Genomic DNA, 18,810 nt, shown 5'->3' with positions numbered 1-18,810 from the left:
TTGTGCATGGGGAGAGGATGGGTTTCCAGAGGAAAAAGCATCTCTCTCATCATGAGGGGGGTGTGAACCTCTCTGACAGGGTACTTGCTGGTTTCTAAGGAGCAAGGAAATTTCTGGCAGGAAAGGAATGTGTCTCTTTTAAGAGAGGGGGAAGCCCTCTCTCAGATAGCTGAATGTGGGGGAAAGGACTACTCACTGTCTCTTTTTTTTTCTAAAGGAGGAACAGCCTCCAAGGAGGAAAGAAAGCTTCCATGCTCTCTGTAGGAAGGAGAGACTGTTTCTAGAAGAGAGCAATTGTGATCAGATGTTCTCTTCCTTTCTACACTTCCCACGTGGAGTCAGCGCCCTCTGAGAGGGAGTGGCAAATCAATTTTTTTTTTTTTTATTGTTAGAAGGTAGGAAAGCTAAGGAGAGAAATTTGCTCTCGGGGAAACTTACTCTGATGGGCTACGGGTGATGCTGGGGAAGACTTTTCAGAATCCCAGAGGCGCACAGTGTTCAAGGGAGCTTAGAGATGTGCGAGGCCAGCCCTGTTTGCTCACAAGGAAACTGAGGCTTGGGGAAGGCAATGTCTTGCTAATAAGTGACAGAAGCAGGACTAGACCCCAGCTTTGTCAAGTCCTAAGCCTGGGCCTTTTCCCAGCACGGCTGACGTGGGGAGGGGAGGCTACCAGACGCTTTGGGGAGTGATGCTGGCGAGGAGACTGTTGCTATGCAATGTTTGACCTGCGGTGGAGAAGTCTCTGGGGTGGGCAGCATTGATCCCTGTGGGAAGGGAACTGGGGAGAAGGGGAGAATTAGGGGCTAGGTCCAGAGAAAAGGGGTCAAGGTCACCGCACAAATGGGTGGGAGCTTGGGGGGCATTAGTTCGCCTAGAATGCTGAATTTCAAGCCAGAGGAAGGCAACTCCTTCTCCCAGGAGTGCAGAGGAGGGAGCTTCACCAAAGTACTAAGGGAATGTGCTCCTCTCCGAGACCTGCAAAATTTCTCTATCATTTCCTGTTTTTCCAGAGGGAGTTGTCATTTTAATCTTTTCAAAGCCAGAGGAGGGGCCCCAAGGAAACTTTCTGAGATAATGTTAGTCTTTTATAATACATTATGGTCACATTTGCAAAACTGTACACAATGACCAAAATTCAAGAAGCTGTATACTTAAAATGGATAAAAAATAAATAAAATTAGAGTAAGGGAGTAAGTGAGACCCTAATAAAGCTGTTATTAAAAAACAAAACGAAAAAGCCCCCCAAAGGCAAAACAACAGAACCCAGGAGGGAACAGCTCAAGGTCTGGTTTTGCAGGCCAGGAGGGCGGAGGCTCCGTATTTGCAACTTTGGCTTCTCAAATCGCTGTGTCTTTTAGCCCACTCCTTTCTTGATCAGCAAAAGTCAAGGCCAGCTCGGCCAGGGGGAGGCCAGAAGTTGCAGGAGAAAGAACTTGACAAACACACAAGCCACCTCTTCGTTTACTGTAAAATCCTGTTTAATGTGTAACATTTCAGGCAGAGAGAGGCCTTGGGGACTAGAGGCAGAGGGAGCCCAGACCAACCCCCACTCCAATTTATCTGCCTGCTTCTCTCTCCCTCCCTAACTCCTCCACCCCAGACTCGACCTCCTTTTCCTTGAGGCCGCAAGCGCTGCTCCTCCTTTTCTTGCTCCCCTCCCTTCTCCACCCACAGGCCCACAGCACCCTCCCTGCGCTGCACTGGCTCCATTCCCTCCTCACTGATGTGACTCCAGAAATAGGATACCTGACAGCACAGGGTTAAGATTAGTTTCATCGTTGGAGATGCTGTCAGAGCATCCTATGTCTCATCCCCAGTGGTCCCAGGGAGATGGAGAGGGAAGAGGAAGGAGAACAGACCACAAGAGCCGCCCACACCCCCAATAACCTTGAGCACTGGCTTCTGTGGCCTCAGGCTCCCCACCCCTTCAGCACCTCAGACGGAAAGCCCCGCGGGAGGAAGGGGAGCCGGGAGGGCAGGGTGGTTTGAATGGAGCTCTCCCTGGCAGGCCATGGCCTGTGCACCGGCAGGGGAGAAGGAGGCGCAGGCCTGGGGCAGGGTGGGGGGCGGGATGGGACGTTGCCTGGTATGTGGCATCAGCAGGCAGAGCAACGGTCGCTCTTCTCAGCCAGCCCGGCCCCAGTGCCGGGGCTGCGTCGCAGTATGTCTTTCAGGGAGCCGTCCTGCTCACTCAGCAGCTTGTTGATCTCATTCTGCTTGTATTCAGGTGAGAGGCGGTGGCCAAAGCCCGAGCCCTTGCGGGAGGGCGGATTGGAGCGTTGCCGGGCTCGGCGGGCACAGGCCCGGATGACGAGGTACACCACTTCTGCCACGTTGAGGACGATGCAGATGCCGGAGGCGACCAGCATGAAGACGGTGAAGACGGTTTTCTCCGTGGGGCGGGACACGAAGCAGTCCACTGTGTTGGGGCAGGGGTAGGCCTCACACTTGACAAGCCGCACCATGGCGTAGCCCGGGTAGAGCAGATAAAAGACATACATGAAGGCAGCCTCAAACAGCAGCCGGAAGACCACACTGATGACATAGGTCCACCACAGTGTCCCTGAGATGTGGAACTTGTGCCTCTTCACCTCCTCCAGGTGGAGGGGGTCCGCGTGGCCCTCAAGTCGCAGCATTTTCTTTTCGATGTGCTGCTGGTGAGCCACGTGCATGGCCACGAGGAGAGCTGGGGTGGAAACCAAGATGAGCTGCAGAGACCACAGACGCACATGGGAAATGGGGAAAAAATGGTCGTAGCAGACGCTGTTGCAGCCAGGCTGGAGGGTGTTGCAGATGAAGGAAGACTTCTCGTCACCCCACACGCTCTCTGCAGCCACCACCAGCACCATGATTCTGAAGATGAAGATGACTGAGAGCCATATTCGGCCAATGGCAGTAGAATGCCGGTTCACGCCGCTGAGCAAGGTGTACAAGCCCGTCCAGTTCATCCTGCCTCATTCACACCTGCAACACACGAGCCACAAAGCGAGCTGTCAGAGAGCTGGGGCAGAAGGCCGGCCGCCATAACACCACCTGACAGCCCCCAGCCCTTTCAAGAACCAGTGACAGGAAAGGAAAACGGCGTCACGGCTTTCCTCATCGCCCATCTCCCTTGCCAGCCACTCCTCCTCCTCTTCCTCCTCACCCTCCTCCTCCTCCTCCTCATTCACTCACTCCACTTGACTTCCCTGAGCCCCATCTCCCTGTTTTCCTTTCATCCGACATTCTTCCCTCTCTCGCCCCCTTTCTTTGCCACGCCCATCCTGTTCAGCCCTCAGCCATCCTCTTTAGCTCCCCATCCTCCAGCTCCTTAACTCTGGACCTGGGGCAACCCCACAGAGCCCTGTTACCTTGGGGAGTGCCTATCCCTGAGGCCACCCAGACAGGTCCCCTATGGTCTCATGTCTGTGCTGGGGGAGTGGTCCCTGGGTCCGCGCCTGCGTCCCAATTCATCACCGCCCGGTGCTGGGGAGTCATATGCTGCTTTATACCCAGTGTCCGCACAATGGGACCTTTGTGGGGCTCTGAACAACGCCCTTTAGAATTCAGATCAAACGCCCTGACTTCCGCCCACCCTACACACAGAGCACTTGTGTCCCAGCGCCGGACACCCAGCCTGCACCCACCTGTTCTGTGCCCGCCCGGTCCATCGCCGCACCCGCCCCATAGCCCCACCAGAAGAATGGTCCCGGTGGAGGGGGAGGAGATGGAACAAAGACAGGTACATGTAAGAGGGGGCCCAAGGGAACCAGGACGCTCTTGGCTGAGGCTCTTCCCCATGACCCTCCTAGAAACTTAGGGCCCGTGGGATTTTTCCTAGGCTTAGATCCCCTCTACGGTATGGGTGAGCTAGAGGAGAGGAAAGGGAGCTCATATTTATCAAGCCAGGAACTGTGTGAGGCATTTTCCCGTGCATTCTTTCTTTTGACCCACTTAGCCAGCCCCTAAGGAGTGTTACCCTACTCTTTCCACAGGAGGAAGCTACAGCTCAGATAAGTTAAGCCACTCACTCAAGGTCCCACAGCTCGAAAGTGGACAACTTAAGATGAGACACAAAAGGAGCTGAAGCAGAAATCTAGGCTTTTTCCACAGTATACTCATGCTTTTGCAGACGGCGTCAGCAAAAGCCAAGGCGAGCCGATAGTAACGACAACAACGCCCAGGCTAATGCTACCCATAAAAGCACAAGCAACATGAAAGCTGTTGACCTGTGAATAAATTCCAAGTCTAGTGCCATGGAGCGTACTGTGACCACCCTCCTTGAGCTTCTGTAAAGGGAACCCGCACAGAGGGCAGAGAGATGGGCACATGATGGGAATAAGCCAGAAGGAGAAACATAGAGGTAAGCAATCAAATAGAATGTTAGGAGATGGAATCCTGATTCTGTACCTAACGAATGGGCTGCTGACTGACCTTCCCTGAGCCTGCTTGCTCATCTACAAACGGCCTTAATATCCAGGGCTACTGTGAGCTTCAATGAAGAAACTCGCAAAAGGTCTTAGCCCAGCTCCGCTTGCACTGTTGCTGATCAAGGGAAGTAAGAACCTTACCAGGAAGAAAAACCAATGTGGTTTGGGGGAACTAAGTGGGCTGCCAAACCCAATATCCCTCTTTTTTCTTCCCAATGCTGTTGTTGACCTATGGTGTCCATCTGAGATAGAACAGGCTGTTCCTTTGCTGCCCTGCCTCCAATATCAACTGTACACTGCAACCTTCTGGTTTCCCAAGCTTGCCAATTGCTCTAGGGAACAGCCAATTGCTCTATCCCTTAGGTAGGCAAGAAGGCCTCCTCCTACCTCCCACCACTTCTGCCATAAAGTTGTAAGGAGGTCATGCTGAAAGCAGGGAAGTAGATGTGAGGGGAACACAGGCCTGTACTTGTAGGAAATGCAGGGCATTTCCTGCCACCAGCTCAGGGACAGTGGTTGTGGCAGAAGCCCCGTCTCCAGTTCTGGGTGGTTCTCTCTGTTTCAGGGGGGAAGGGGTGAGGTATTAGCAATTGGAGAAGTTGGGGAATGAGAAAAAAGAGACTAGGGGATGAAGAGATGGTCCACAGGACATAGATTGCTTCTTTGAACAAGGTTTCTTCATTTAACTTAAAAATGATTAATGAGTTTATGCTGTGGGCCTAAGCCAGCGTGGGGACGCAGGGACACAGAGGCCTTTCCCCACAAGCCTCAGGTTCTGAAGGCAGAGCTGTCACAGGAGGCACCACAGTTAACTATAAAGAAGTGTTCCATCTGGGCCCTGGTTGGTGTGGCTCAGTGGACTGAGCGCCGGCCTGCGAACCAAAGAGTCGCCGGTTCGATTCCCAGTCAGGGCACATGCCTGGGTTGCAGGCCAGGTCCCCAGTAGGGAGCGCACAAGAGGCAACCACACATTGATGTTTCTCTCCCTCTCTCCTCCATTCCTTCCTCTCTGTCTAAAAAGAAATAAAAAAGAAATGTTTCATCCAGTGAGACATTAGATTCTAACACATGTGGTCAAGGAACACTGAGAATAATTGTTTACTGAGTACCTGTTATGTGCCAGGCCCTTGCATGCGCACTATTTCATGTAAAACTCAGAACAACCCCTCAAAGTAGGTGTTCCTTTGAATCTTCATATCATATATGAGGCAACTAAAATAAAGAAAGATGAAGGGAGCCCTGACCATTGTGGCATAGTGGGTTGGGAGTTGTCTCACAGAGCAAAGGGTCACGAGTTCGATTCCCAGTCAGGGCACATGCCTGGGTGCAGGTTCGGTCCTCAGTCGGGGTGGGAGGGACATGTGAGAGACAACTGATCGATGTTTCTCTCCCACTCTTTCTTCCTCCCTTTCTCGCTCCCTTCCCCTCTTTCTAAAACTAAATAAATAAAATATTTAAAAAAAACAAGACAGGTGAAGGGATTTGTCCAAGGGTCACAAGGGTTGCACAGTTAGCACATGACCAAGCTGGGATCTGAGCCAGGCCAAGTGGACTCCAGAGCCCAAACTCTGTCCCATAAGCTCTACTGCCTTGGCTGGAATTATAATTTTCTTTCTGTGTTTTTAGAAACAGAGACATTCAAAAGTGACCTGGCTTTTATTCTCCTGTAGCTCCTTCTCCCCTTTCCTGTCAACTGACAACTCTTTTCCTCTCCTTCCTTCCCAGGGCTTTCCGCTGCATCCTGATTTTGTTCGGTTTTCCCTTCCTTAGCTTTTTTGCACTGCTTATTCAAACTCCAAAGCAGGCTTCAGCTGTTCTATTCTCTCTGCTTCTCAGGGTGCCCCACAGGCAGCCTGGCCACCTCTGAGTCTCTAGGTTCTTGTAGCTTTCAGCCTTCCATATTCTTGAGCCCTTTGGGACACAGCCAGTAGCTCCCTTTGGGCCCCTAAGGACCCTTGTGTGGGCACTTGGATCTCAAGTTTTGCTTTCCCACTTGGAAGGAGAGCTGATCCCTATGTCAACATTTGTTCCTTAAGGGTTTAAAAAAAAAGCATCCAGGGGAGTGACCCGGTTTTGAAATCCAAACTGTTGGTGTGACTTTGGCTAACATCCCAATATTGATAAGCTCTGTGTTGCCCCGGGTGTGTTTTCCCTAGTTGTGTTTAATTAGACGAAGCTGCTCTGGCCATGTCAGGCTCTGGCCTTGTCCTCAAATTCAAATTTGCCCAAACACTCAAGCACAGTTCAAAGTCGGGAGATTGCCCTTAGTCCTTAAAACAGGCTTGCGTTTTTCAGACAAGGAAGTTGAGGCTCAGGGAAGTTAAATACCTTGCCTCAATGACAACTGCTCTGCTGCTAAATGGTGGAGTAAACTTTCAGACTTATCTTCCTGGGACCTCAAAGCCTTTGTACGTACATTGCACTGCCTTTGGCGGCCTCTCTTCTTTTAAGGACTTTGTATTCTGAGACCAGGCCCACAACCCAAAATCTTGTACTCCTTCCCACGTGTGCTTGCATGTGTGGGTGCTTGTGCGTGCGTGCACACACACACAGAGACACAAGCATGTGACCACACACGCATGCGCGCACACATTCCCCAAGCCCCTCTCTTTCTTTCTGCCCCCTCCCCACCCCTCCTTTCAACTACAGAAAATCCTTGTGTTTTCTCGGTTTGGTAAAGAAGAGTCTGGCTGGGCTGGATGAGGTTACACTCCACCTCAGACTCCACACTCCCGTCCCTGACCCACTATTTCACAGGCAGCCTCTGGCCAGGTGAGGACAGGGGGGTTTCTGTGAGATTAACTTCTGAGTTTGGGGCTGCCTTCATCAATTTGGCATGGTTAAGACCAAACTCCCTCAGCCCTCTTCCTCTTCCCCTGCTTCTCTTCCCTGCCTCAGCCCTGTGTTTCCATAGCCCCTCACTCATTGCCTTGTCCCCTCTACCCTGCCATATGTATTCTGTGGCTAGGCCTGGGTCAGGGCCAGTGTAGCTCATCCCAAATTTCTCCTTCTCTCTCTGCTGTGGTCTTTTCATAGAACTCCTGTTAATGTCAGCTCCCTTACTGATTCACCATTTGACCTACACCTTCTTGCTCCTCCATCAACTGTCTGACTTCCTGTGTCCCTCTGCTTTGGTGTTTTAGAAAAGCCACCATTTATGGAATACTTAGTGTGTGCTAGAGTGGTGGGTTCATTAATTATCATCCTCACAACAGCCCTGTGGGCTATCTATTGTCTTCGGTTCACATATAAGGCAAGGGAGCCTCAAAGAAGCCGAGCAACTCGCCACACAGCTGGTAAGCAAGTGCTAGAGCTTCTGTTAGGATTCATGTTGGTCCCTCATCACAGCCTGGGTCCCTTCCCCATGGCTCTGCTGCATCCACATCTATTTTTTACCCATTCAAATCCCTGTTTCTTGTCTCTATTCTCCCCTCATCTTGTTTTCTAAGTCCCTGCATTCTGCCATGCCATTCGTAACAGCTGGAAAACTTTCAAACAGCTGGAAAGCTACCCTTCCTTTAGATCTCTGAATGATCATTTACTCTAAGCTCAGCTTGCGTCTGCTTGCCTCCCTGAAAAAGATGGAAATGCATGCTCCCAAATTTCAGCCCTGTTGGCCAGCCCTCTGCGCCTACTGAGTGCACTGTATTTATCTGCCTGCAGCCCCCATGTTGGTTGCATGGCTGGTTTTCCTTCTAATCAGGGAAGGAAAAGACCACCAAGAAGTGCCCAACGGTCTCACCAAACCTTAACCCTGTGTGGCAAGAAATGTTTTAAAGAGATAAATTTGCCTAACCTGTGCCAGAGGGCCCCTCAAGTCTTCCTGGGAATTCAGCTCTTTTGCAGATGAGGGGAATCCTTGGCTGGGGAAAAAGATTGAGAGGAGAAACGACTTGGAGCCTGAAAAGAGGATAAGAGTTGGGGGCTATAAAGAGAAGCTAAGCAAGCCTGCCACCTGACAGGAGGGGCCTCCCTCCAGCTCAGAGGGAAATGCAGAAGGGATCTAAGTGACTGAATGCCACGGCCAAGAGAAGGCAAGACTCGGACCTCTCCCCCAGCCCCCATTCCTGTTCCCTGTGCCACACCAGTGTCCCCCTGTCCACCTCTCTCAGCCCCCAGCTTCCTCACCTGGCTGCTGCTGCTGTTCTTCCCGGGAATGTCTGCAGACGTGTCTGCACTATGCTACCAGGTACTGTCAGCCCAGCCCAGGGGAGGGGCAAAGAACCCAGAGCCTGAACCATACATGGCTCATGGCCCAAAAGGAACCAGACAAACATTAACCAGCCCCACCTCCTCTCACACACAATTATTAAATAAGATCGATCCCCTGAGCTTCCAATGGGTTTGGATAGACACATCACAAAGCCTGAGGTTACTGCCCAGTCCCAGAGGGAGAGAGGCATCATTGCCACCCACGTGCTCACGTTTAGCCCATCTCATTTGGGAGACTGAACTGCATGGACCTGGGCCCATCAACAGCCATCAGGCTTCCCCCACCCCTGGCCATAGGTAGACTGCATATATGGGCGAGCTGCAGAGGGCGTTCCTGCGCTCCCTTTATCCCTTATAGCTCCCAGCCTTTAAAGGGGTATGGCTCTGGGGAGGAAAAAAGGCATGGACATGCTTACTGGCACCTTGAGGTCAAGGTGGGGATGACACTACTTCCCCCATTTGGCAGTACCAGGATGCTCTTTGACTCTCTGCTTATTGTCCATGTCTTAAGTGGGTAGGGATGAACCAAAGTATTTCCAATCCCCTCCCAAAGCCCTAAAACCACTTCAAAATGCTCTTCTGCCCTCAGGGCCAAAGCAGTTGGACTGCAAGGCGTACCATGCGCAGCAACAGATCTTGGCAATCATTAAAGTAAACAAAGAATGTCAACCATTAACTGTGGCATCAGTCCAGTTTGAAGGAGGATGTACCTGAAGACCCTGCTATTCCTGTGGCCTGAATGGCAGCAAAAAAGTCAGTGAAGTCAACAGAAATTAGTTCCTTGCCTGTGTACGCCACCTCACCTCAAGCTCACTGCTTGAAAGAGAGCCAGAGCCTCGGCTTCCCTTGGCCAGACCTGGGCATATGAATACATCAATTGATGAGTCTTTACTGGACATCTACTGGGTACTCAGTATTGGATACATGCTGGGGACAGTTGACAAAAGAGGGGAAAATATCCCAACTGTTCTCGTTTATTTTTTATCCTTACATTTTGATTTTAGAGAGAGGGGAGAGAAATATCTCTGTGAGGGAAAGTACTAAACTATTAACAGCCTAATGGGCAGGGTATTGGCTCCTCAGGTTGCCTTCCCACACCTGGAGAACGAGCAGAAATAGCTAACTTCTGCATCCTTCTCACGACACCCTTCAAGCTTGACGCTTAGCCCTGTTTTTCTGGATATGACCCAGACTCCTTTCTGATTTTTCACCCCGACCACGCTACCTCTAGTGCCCTTGGATGAAAGTCCAGGATTGGAGTCAATCCTGGAACTTTTGACTACCCTCTTGCATGCAACCCAACTGGGGACCGAACCTGCAATGTAGGCCTGTGCCCTGACCTGGCATCAAAACTAGTAACCCTTCAGTTTACCAGATGATGCTCCAACCAACTGAGCCACACTGGCCAGAGCCCTAACTGTTCTTAAGACAACATACAAAGTACTTTGCAAGTATTACTTTATTTGATCCTCAAAACAACCCTATGCAGCAGGCATTATTAATATTTCCCATGTTACAGAGGAATTAAGGCACACAGAGGTTTTCATAACTGATGTCACCCAGCTAGTAACAAAGCTAGATTTGAACCCAGGCCGTCTGGCTCCAGAACTTGCTTCATTATCTCACAACTGATGAGCTCTGCAGGTCCCATTGAGAATGTGAGTAAGAACTGGTCCCTGGCTCTAGAAGGTTCTAAGCTAGCAGGAGAAATGAGATATGCACCTTAAAAAAACCCAAAGCAGTGGACATTCATTCCTCAATTTTTTAAAAAATATTTTATTTTATTTTTTATTTTTAGAGAGAGAGGAAAGGAGGGATAAAGAGAGGGAAAGAAACTTCGATGTGCAAGAGCAACATGGATAAGTTGCCTCTTGCATGCTTCCCACTGGCGATCTGGCCCACAACCCAGGCATGTGCTCTGACTGGGAATCGGACCAGTGACCCTTTGGTTCACAGGCTGGCACTGAGCCATACCAGCCAGGGTTAATCCTCAATTTTTCTGCAAGAATGTAAAGATACATTTGAAAGAACCTGATGGCTAGTAAACACAAGCCATAGCCTGCAGGCTGACCCAGTTTACAATTAGATTAGGAGAAGGAGGGCAAAAAGGTAACTTGCCTAGTTCACAAGAACAATATTGCTGGCAAACACAGTTGTTCACGAGTTTCAAACTATATCTTCCTAGAGTCAAGGGAAGGCTTGAAAAAGCCACATATAGTAAAATTGAAAATTGGATGAACATCCCGAAGTGTTAGAGACATGTACCTTTGTTCCTGCAACAAGGGAGCACGTCCTAAATGCTATCTGTAGATAGGAGCTACCAGATGGCACTCAGATGAAGAAAAGGGTAGGTTTCATGGAAAAGGCAGAGCTGGGCTCGGGTCATGAGGAGATGGAAGGCCAAACATTCCAGGTAACAGGAAGCTGCGAGATGTGTTCAGGGAATGGTGGGCAGACCCGTTTGACCAGAAGAGAGAGCTCCTATAGCAGAGCTCCTCACAAAGGGAACTACAGGCCAACATCAGTGTGTACTCATTGTTCCTTCGAGTTCTGATACGGGTTCTTTAAGGTGATTGCAGTTCTAGGTTACAGGAAGTCTATTTGAATAGTCTGTAGCTGTAAAAAAAATACTAGTCATAGAATCGACTTCTCCTCTGCCTGTTTACTGCTACTTGAACTGATCTTGTTGATGAAGTATTGATCCTTCGAGAGAGAGGTAAGGCAAGGAGAAAGAAGGGAGGACATGGGGAGGGGAAAGGTTGGAGGGAAATGGAGGGAAGAGAGGGAAGACTACTGCACTGAGCCATGTAAATCCACTTGCTCCTGGTAAGCAGCTAAAACCAGCCTCTGCCTTGCCCTGGCTGGTGTGGCTCAGTGGATTGAGCACCGGCTTGCAAACCAAAGGGTCACCAATTCCATTTCCAGTCAGGGCACATGCCTGGGTTGTGGGTCAGGTCCCCAGTTGGGGGTGCACAAGAGGCAACCACACATTGATGTTTCTCTCCCTCTCTTTCTTCCTGACTTCTCCTCTCTCTAAAAATAAATAAAATCTTTTTAAAAAATCAGCCTCTCCCTTGAATCCTAAGCCGACTTGCTTCTTACGATGGATGTTTTGGGGGAATATTGGAAGGTTTTACATCAGCCTGGTTATTTCCTTGGATTCTCTCAGGGAGACCGTCAGGGAGATGTTGACACATACAAAGTAAGAGGCCCTAAACATAAGTGTGCTGTCTCTGGCATGGCTCAGACATCAGCCCCAACAGAAGCTTTCCCCATTCCTGTTCCACCCAGGACCAGGAGACCACGTCTCGCCAGTGACATCATCGCAGTTCAGAGGTTCAGACCCCATCCACAGAATCAATGAGCAGGCTGGTGGGAGCTCTGCTCATGACATCACAGCAATCTTGAGGCTTCCTCAGATGGCATGCAGCAGCATTGCCTCGCATGTGGAGTCCATCATCCAGCCCGTCCCTGGGCCTCATTACTGAGCAAAATGTGGCGTTGTGTATGCCTTTGATCAATGAGACAGCATTGCTGTACGACTCAGAAATCAAAGTGGACAGCTTCCAATATAAATGGTGCTTAAGACACATAGGCAAAAAACTCTTCCCAAATGGGTCAGTAAGATGAAGGAAATGGGGAACCATGAAAATCTGCAGAGCATTTCAGATGTCCCTTCCCAGCTCAGGCTGCGGAAGATTATGCAAACTCAAACTGTATGTAAGGGCTGCTAGGGAAAGATGGAGGTGGTTCTATATTCATAATTGATGTTGGTTTTCAAAAGTCCTTTTCAAGAAGACACATAATTATATGAATGGGTCTCTGCCCCAGGAATTCATATTCTTAGAAAAAGTCAACTAGAGGCAGCTAATATTTTTCTGAGGGGGTTTCTAAAGTACTGTTCTTAGTGCACCAATTCACCTGACAGTTAAGCATATACCTTTTGCTTTAAGGACAGTTTGGAGTGGGGAACAAAAGCAAAGTGCTTTCAACACCTCTCTAAACTTAATTGTATGAAATATCCTAAAACCAACCCTGGCTGGTGTGGTTCAGTAGATTGAGCTCTGGCTTGCAAAGTGAAAGGTTGCCGTTTCTATTCCCAGTCAGAGCACATGCCTGGGTTGCGGGCCAGGTCCCCAGTGGAGGGCGTGAGAGAGACAACCAACTGATGTACCTCTCACACACCGATGTTTCTCTCCCTCTTTTTCTCCTTCCTTTCCCCTCTCTCTAAAAAGCAAATAAATAAAATCTTTAAAAAAGAAATATTCTAAAACCAGAGATCACATAATCAGGATGGTACATTCATTCTACCAAGAATAATGCATAAAGATGAGGCGGCGTTTTTTGGAGCTTATAGATTTCTTGGGAAGAAGAGCCTTCTGCAGCACCATATCCACTCTCTGCAATTTGAAATTCATTTTGCCCGGGTTTTTGTGTTTTATGAAGACCTTAATTCCTGGGCCTTGAGGAGTAACACTATATTTCACTGATGTCTGATCACTGCACCAACAGAGGGAATGCTTGCAAAAGATTCCAGAAAGTTCAACACCCTTTCACTAGACCAGGAAGCCAAGTGAAAAAAGTGAAATGGGAAATTGGAACTTTTGGGCTACTGTCTTTTCTTAATGTTTTTACAGATTTTATTTACTTATTTTTACAGAGAGGGGAAGTTGGGGACAAAGAAAGGGAAAGAAACATTGATGATGTGTGAGAGAAACATCAATTGGTTGCTTCTCACATGCTGCATGCCCCCAACTGGGGACTTGGCCTGCAACCCAGGCATGTGCCCTGACTGGGAATTGAACCTATGACCTTGCAGTTTTCAGGCCAGCACTTAATACACTGAGCCACACCAGCCAGGGGTGGAATACTGTCTTAATGATGCTTTTATTCACCCAGTACAGCTTGATGTCCACCTCCTGATCACTGTGCTCTAGGGGGTATAGTGCACTGTAAGGCCTCAGGAGTGGCGCAGAAGTCAAAAGTTCTCAGACTGAATCCAACCCTGGACTTTTACCCAAAGGCACTAGAGGTAGCGTGGTCAGGGTGAAGAAAAATGGGGCTAAGTGTCAGGCTTGAAGGGTGACATGAAAAGGATGGAGAAGTTAGCTAGTTCTGCTCATTCTCCAGGTGTGAGAAGGCAACTTGATGAGCCAATGCCCTGCCCATTAGGCTGTTAATAGTTTAATACTTTCCTTCTTGTTTTCTTTCTTTATATATACACCCGTCATTGAAATCATATTGTACATACAGAAGTTGTTTTTTTTTTTTCCATAGGATCCTTTTCCAGGTCTTCCAAATGGGAATCTAACGGTCTATCACCCACCCCTTGAAGCTGAGGATCCAATAACCACATGTAAACCAGACCCTAAATAGAAGCCTTTGCACTCACCCTTTCTGTCTAATCTTTGGACTCCTCTGCTTTTCCCTCTGTTAGCCAAGTTTGCCAATAATAACACCATGCATGACTCGTTTGGGGTCCCCATGCCTCAGTAATCACAACCACTGCCCTTGCCTCTTCCTGGAACCACCCAGCACTACCATATCAATGCTTGGGGAGTGCCCAGGCGGATGACAACTCCCTGAAGGCCAAGGCTTCTGCTCCCATGCATGTCTCATAGGACAGATGGTGGGCTACTCAGGTAGGAAACCCAGGCAGCTTTCCTCCTACTCCACCTGCCCAGCCAGCCCTGCTGCACATTAGAGGACTGAGTTCTAGGCCCGTTCAGATCTGTGAAATCACGAACTCCATTGCTTTCTGTCCGAAGATCGCCACATCCCTGTTCACGTACGTCCATCTTTCTTGTCAGAGATGGGGAGCCAGAGTACACGCTCCATGGATTCCTAGACTGACCCGCCAATGTGGATTCTGGCACCTGGTCCAGGGAGAGAACACTGGGCCAAAAGGGCACCCACAAGAGCGTGAGTCCAACTCTCTCCATAACGCCTTGTGCCTCTCAGAGAACCAGCTCAGCTCCAGCCCCAGCCAATACAGCAGTGAATGCGTGTGCGCGCGCGCGCGCGCGTGTGTGTGTGTGTGTGTTTGAGAGGGGGAGAGAGAGAGAGAGAAGGGGAAGATAGGATCTATCCTGTATACCTTCTTTACCTTCTCTAAACTGCCAAATCAGTCCCTGCAACAGGATCTGAGTACTATATGAAAAGAGGAGCTCTAATACATCTTCATCCTTCACAGCCTTCATTCTAACTAACCTGCTTTCCTTAAACTGTTCCTTGTGCCTGAACAGGATAATCCTGCTGCCAATCCTCCCAGACAAAGATTTTGTCTCCCCTCTTCAGTTTCCATTCTCATCTTGCCTTTTGTTTAAAGATTATGGTTCTGCTCTATGGCTTTGCTGCCCTGCCTCCTCAAGTGAAAACCAATTCTAGTTGGATGCCTAGAGGATCCTCCTCCCTCTGCTTACCCCAAAGGCAGACACATCCACAATAAAGATTCCACAACCTGTGGAACCGCTGCTTCGGACATAAAGAGCTCCAGATCCTCTGAAGAGGCCTCCATTTGGATTATATTTTCCCCCCATAAAAGACAAGAGTGACGGACCTGCTTCACTATCCCCTAGGAAGTCGGTCTTTGGTGGCACTGGGTTTGTCAGCACGAGAGTACTTTTCAGAATGTCAAACAGTTATTGATTTCTGAATCTGAGTTAGTGCTTTACAATAAATATTAACTGCTCTTTCTCACTGCCGACATTTCATCTCACAGTGTCAGGCCTGGGTTAAGCCATAGAATGCACTCAGGTGGGCATTATTCCTAGAGAACAATGTTGTCTACGGAACTGAGCTACACATCTTGATAAAGAAGCCGTGACTGATATCACATGAGTCCCAAGAACTTCCACAACAGTTTCATCCTCATCACAAGGCTTTTTTTTTTTTATTTTGGGGTGGGGGCTCTTTTTAAGGATTAAACTGAATTCTAAATTATGTTGACAGATATGTAGCATTGGAGTATTTTGCTCAATTTTAATGATGATAAGTTTGTCTCAGAGCCCAGAAGAGCAATTATTGATGTGGATTCCTTGAGCTGGCTGCTACTTCTAATTCCACCATACGCTGTAAGCCCTTACAATGAAATTCTGCATGTCAGAAGACCGTCCTAACACACCTTTCATAAGGATGCTCAAAGCCACTAGACATAGTGTGGGATTCTCAAACTGGATGGTATCTTAGACTGGGCCCCTGCTCTAGCTGTATTCCTTCTTGTTTTAAAAGTATTTTATTTATTTATTTTTAGAGAGAGGGGAAAGGAGGGAGAAAGAGAAGGAGAGAAACATCAATGTGCGGTTGCTTCTCACACATCCCATACTGGGGACCTGGCCTGCAACCCAGTATGTGCCCTGACTGGGAATCAAACCAGTGACCCTTGGGTTCACAGGCTGGGGCTCACTCCACTGAGCCACACCAGCCAAGGCTCTTTTTTCCTTCTTAAACCAAGTTATTGGAAGATACTTTTACATTTGCTGTCTACACTTCTTCATCACCCATTCACTCTTCAGTTCCTCTCCAATCTGGCTGCTGCCCGTGTTCCCTACTGCACTGAAACTGTTTTCACCAAGATCACTTTCTTGCTGAAGCCAATAGACACCTCTCAGAATGAGGCTTACTGACTCTGAGGTCTTTGATTCACCTGACCACCCCCACCTTCTTGAAACATCCTCTTCCTTTGATTTTTTCTTTTTAATGTTAATTTTATGTTAGCTGATCACACATTAAATACATGTTCTTTATAGAAAAAACAAGAAAACAAAAAAAATTGTAAGGATGAAAATAAAAATAGCCTGTAACACCTCCACCCAGAAATAATTATTACTAATAGGTGTGAAACCTTATAGTCATTTTTAATGAAAAGATAGGAATATACTTTTAAAATAAAATTGTCATCATATGCTACATATTATTTTTTCATTGAGGTATAATTGGCATATAACATTATATTACTTTCAGGTATACAACATTATGATCCAATATTTGCATATATTGTGAAATGATCACCACTGCAAGTCTAGTTATCATCCATCACCACACATAGCTGTAATTTTTTTCTTGTGATGAAAACTTTCAATGTCTACTATCATAGCAACTTTCAAATTTGCAATACCTCACTAACTGCATATACCAGGCAGTACATTACATCTCCCTGATTTGTACCTTTACACTCCCTTCGCCCACCATGCCTACCTTGCACCCTCCACCTCTGGCAACCGCTAATCTGTTCTCTGCAATACATATTATTTTACATCCTTTATTACTTGCCATTATAGCATAACCATTTTAAAATGTCACAAAATCTGCCCTGGCTGGTGTGTCTCAGTGGGTTGGAGCGTCATCCTGTGAATCGAAATGTCACCAGTTTGATTCCTGCTCAGAGCACATGCCTGGGTTGCAGGCCAGGGTCCTTGGTTGGGGGTGTGCAAGAGGCAACTGATTGATGATTTTCTCCCTCTTTTTCTCCCTCCCTTCCCCTCTCTCTGGAGTCAAAAAAAGAAAAAAAATTTAAATGTCACAAAATTTTTCTCTAAAACAGGATTTCAAATGGCTACATCATCTCCTTTAATTTTTGCTATACTTTTCTTTGAGTCACTCATGTCTGACTGCTCCATGCTTTCCTCTTCCTCTGCCCTTGCGTGTTGATGTTCCTCAGAGTTCCATTCCATCTGTCCTTATCACTTCTCAAACTCTCTTAGAGCAGTCTCATCCACCCCCACAACTTCAACTACTGGGAGTTGCAGTGAAACATGTACTCCCAAACCTGCTGTTCCTCCAGTGGTTTCCTTATCCCAGCGAATGGTATTATATCCATCCAATTACCCAAGCCAAGAATCTGGGGAGTTGGCATTAGCTTCCCTGTCTCGCTCACCCTCCTACCACTCAATAGATAACTAAACCCTGTAAGTTATTCTAATTCAAATATAAAGAATCAGAAGTGTTAGTGGATTTAAAAAAATATTTTATTTATCTCCTTTTTAGAGAGAGGAGGAGGGAGGGAGAAAGAGAGGTAGAGAAACATCAATGTGCAAGGGATACATTGATTAGCTGCTTCTTGCATACCCCTAACTGGGGAACCTGGCCCACAACCCAGGCATGTGCCCTGACTGGGAATCGAACTGGTGACCTTTCCATTTGCAGGTTGGCACTCAATCCATTGAACTACACCAGCCAGAGCAAAATCCTGTAAGTTTTACCTTATCATATCTTTTGGCTCATCCTCTTCCTTCCTATTCCACTTCCACTGCCTTGGTACAGACTCTGATAATTTAAATTGAATTACTAAACCAGTTTCCTGTCTCCATATCCCCTTTCATGGCCTCTTCCCATCCATTCTCCAAACTGTCTTCAGTGATCTTTCTAAAGTGCATACCTGATCATGTTACTTGCCTGCTTAAAATCCTCCATTGGCTCCTCACCACCTTTGAGGTAAAATCCTCATATAACACCTTTTCCCTATTTCTTTACCAACTCTTCTTCATTCTTTGAAACTCAGCTCAGATAGTCTGTCATTTACATACAAAGGCTAAGTAGTAGTGAGACATAACCACTGTTTTTTTGTGCTAAGTTCAGGAGTTTAAGCTTTATTCTTTCCATTTTCTCTGTCCTTACTTTTTCTCCCCTGCACTGTGTATCTCTGAGATAGCACTTATCACAGCCCACCATATTGTCTGTTTTCTTGTGTGTCTCTTCCATTAGAATACTGCTTTTAAAGGGCAGGGACCATTCATGTCTATATAAGTACCTCTGTGCCTAGCATGCAGTTGTTGTTTAGAAAAAGTTGGATGGCCCTGGCTGGTGTGGCTCAGTGGATTGAGTGCCGGTCTGTGAACCAAAGGGTTGCTGGTTCGATTACCAATCAGGGCATATGACTGGGTTGCGGGCCAGGTCCCCAGTAGGAGGTGTGCTAGAGACAACCACAGATTGATGTTTCTCTCCCTCTCTTTCTCCCTTCCTTCCTCTCTCTAAAAATAAATAAATAAAATCTTAAGAAAATGTTGGATGAATGACAATTGAATGAGTAAATAGACATGGCCAACAAAGAAAAGAACTTAAGGCCTCCAACCTGTCCTTAAGCTGTCAACATGATAATGCAGTCATCTTTTATCTTGGCCATATCCAAGGCATCACTTCCAGGATTGGAATGATCTGCATAGCAGCCTTAGCAAAAAACTTGTCCAGAAT

General features: G+C 47.7%; 1 protein-coding gene across 3 annotated transcripts; it reads right to left on the bottom strand.

Annotated features, from left to right (window-relative positions):
• Nucleotides 1-1,461: 1,461 nt before the first annotated feature.
• GJB1 (gap junction protein beta 1) lies at nt 1,462-8,659 on the bottom strand. Of its 3 annotated transcripts, XM_054574216.1 has the most exons (3): nt 8,539-8,579; nt 8,207-8,310; nt 1,462-2,965 (listed from the first exon to the last, which is right to left on the bottom strand). In XM_054574216.1, exon 3 carries the CDS (start codon nt 2,947-2,949, stop codon nt 2,098-2,100), a length of 852 nt encoding a protein of 283 aa, XP_054430191.1. In that variant the 5' UTR covers nt 2,950-2,965; nt 8,207-8,310; nt 8,539-8,579; the 3' UTR covers nt 1,462-2,097. The 3 variants fall into 3 exon arrangements, with proteins under 3 accessions (XP_054430191.1, XP_054430190.1, XP_054430192.1); XM_054574215.1 differs by lacking the exon at nt 8,207-8,310 and having other exon boundaries at nt 8,539-8,659; XM_054574217.1 differs by lacking the exons at nt 8,207-8,310; nt 8,539-8,579 and adding an exon at nt 5,330-5,351.
• Nucleotides 8,660-18,810: the final 10,151 nt, after the last annotated feature.

This window comes from Pteronotus mesoamericanus, unplaced genomic scaffold (genome assembly GCF_021234165.1).
Source record: "Pteronotus mesoamericanus isolate MK-2021 breed Mesoamerican mustached bat unplaced genomic scaffold, CSHL_Meso_final contig_256, whole genome shotgun sequence".
NCBI lineage: Eukaryota > Metazoa > Chordata > Mammalia > Chiroptera > Mormoopidae > Pteronotus > Pteronotus mesoamericanus.
The sequence above is the reverse complement of the archived record's forward strand: the minus strand, read 5'-3'. Positions and strand labels throughout refer to the sequence as shown.

What these genes read in the sequence shown, in the direction of transcription:
- GJB1 (XM_054574215.1), bottom strand. Translation starts at nt 2,949, where the DNA reads ATGAACTGGACGGGCTTGTACACCTTGCTCAGCGGCGTGAACCGGCAT.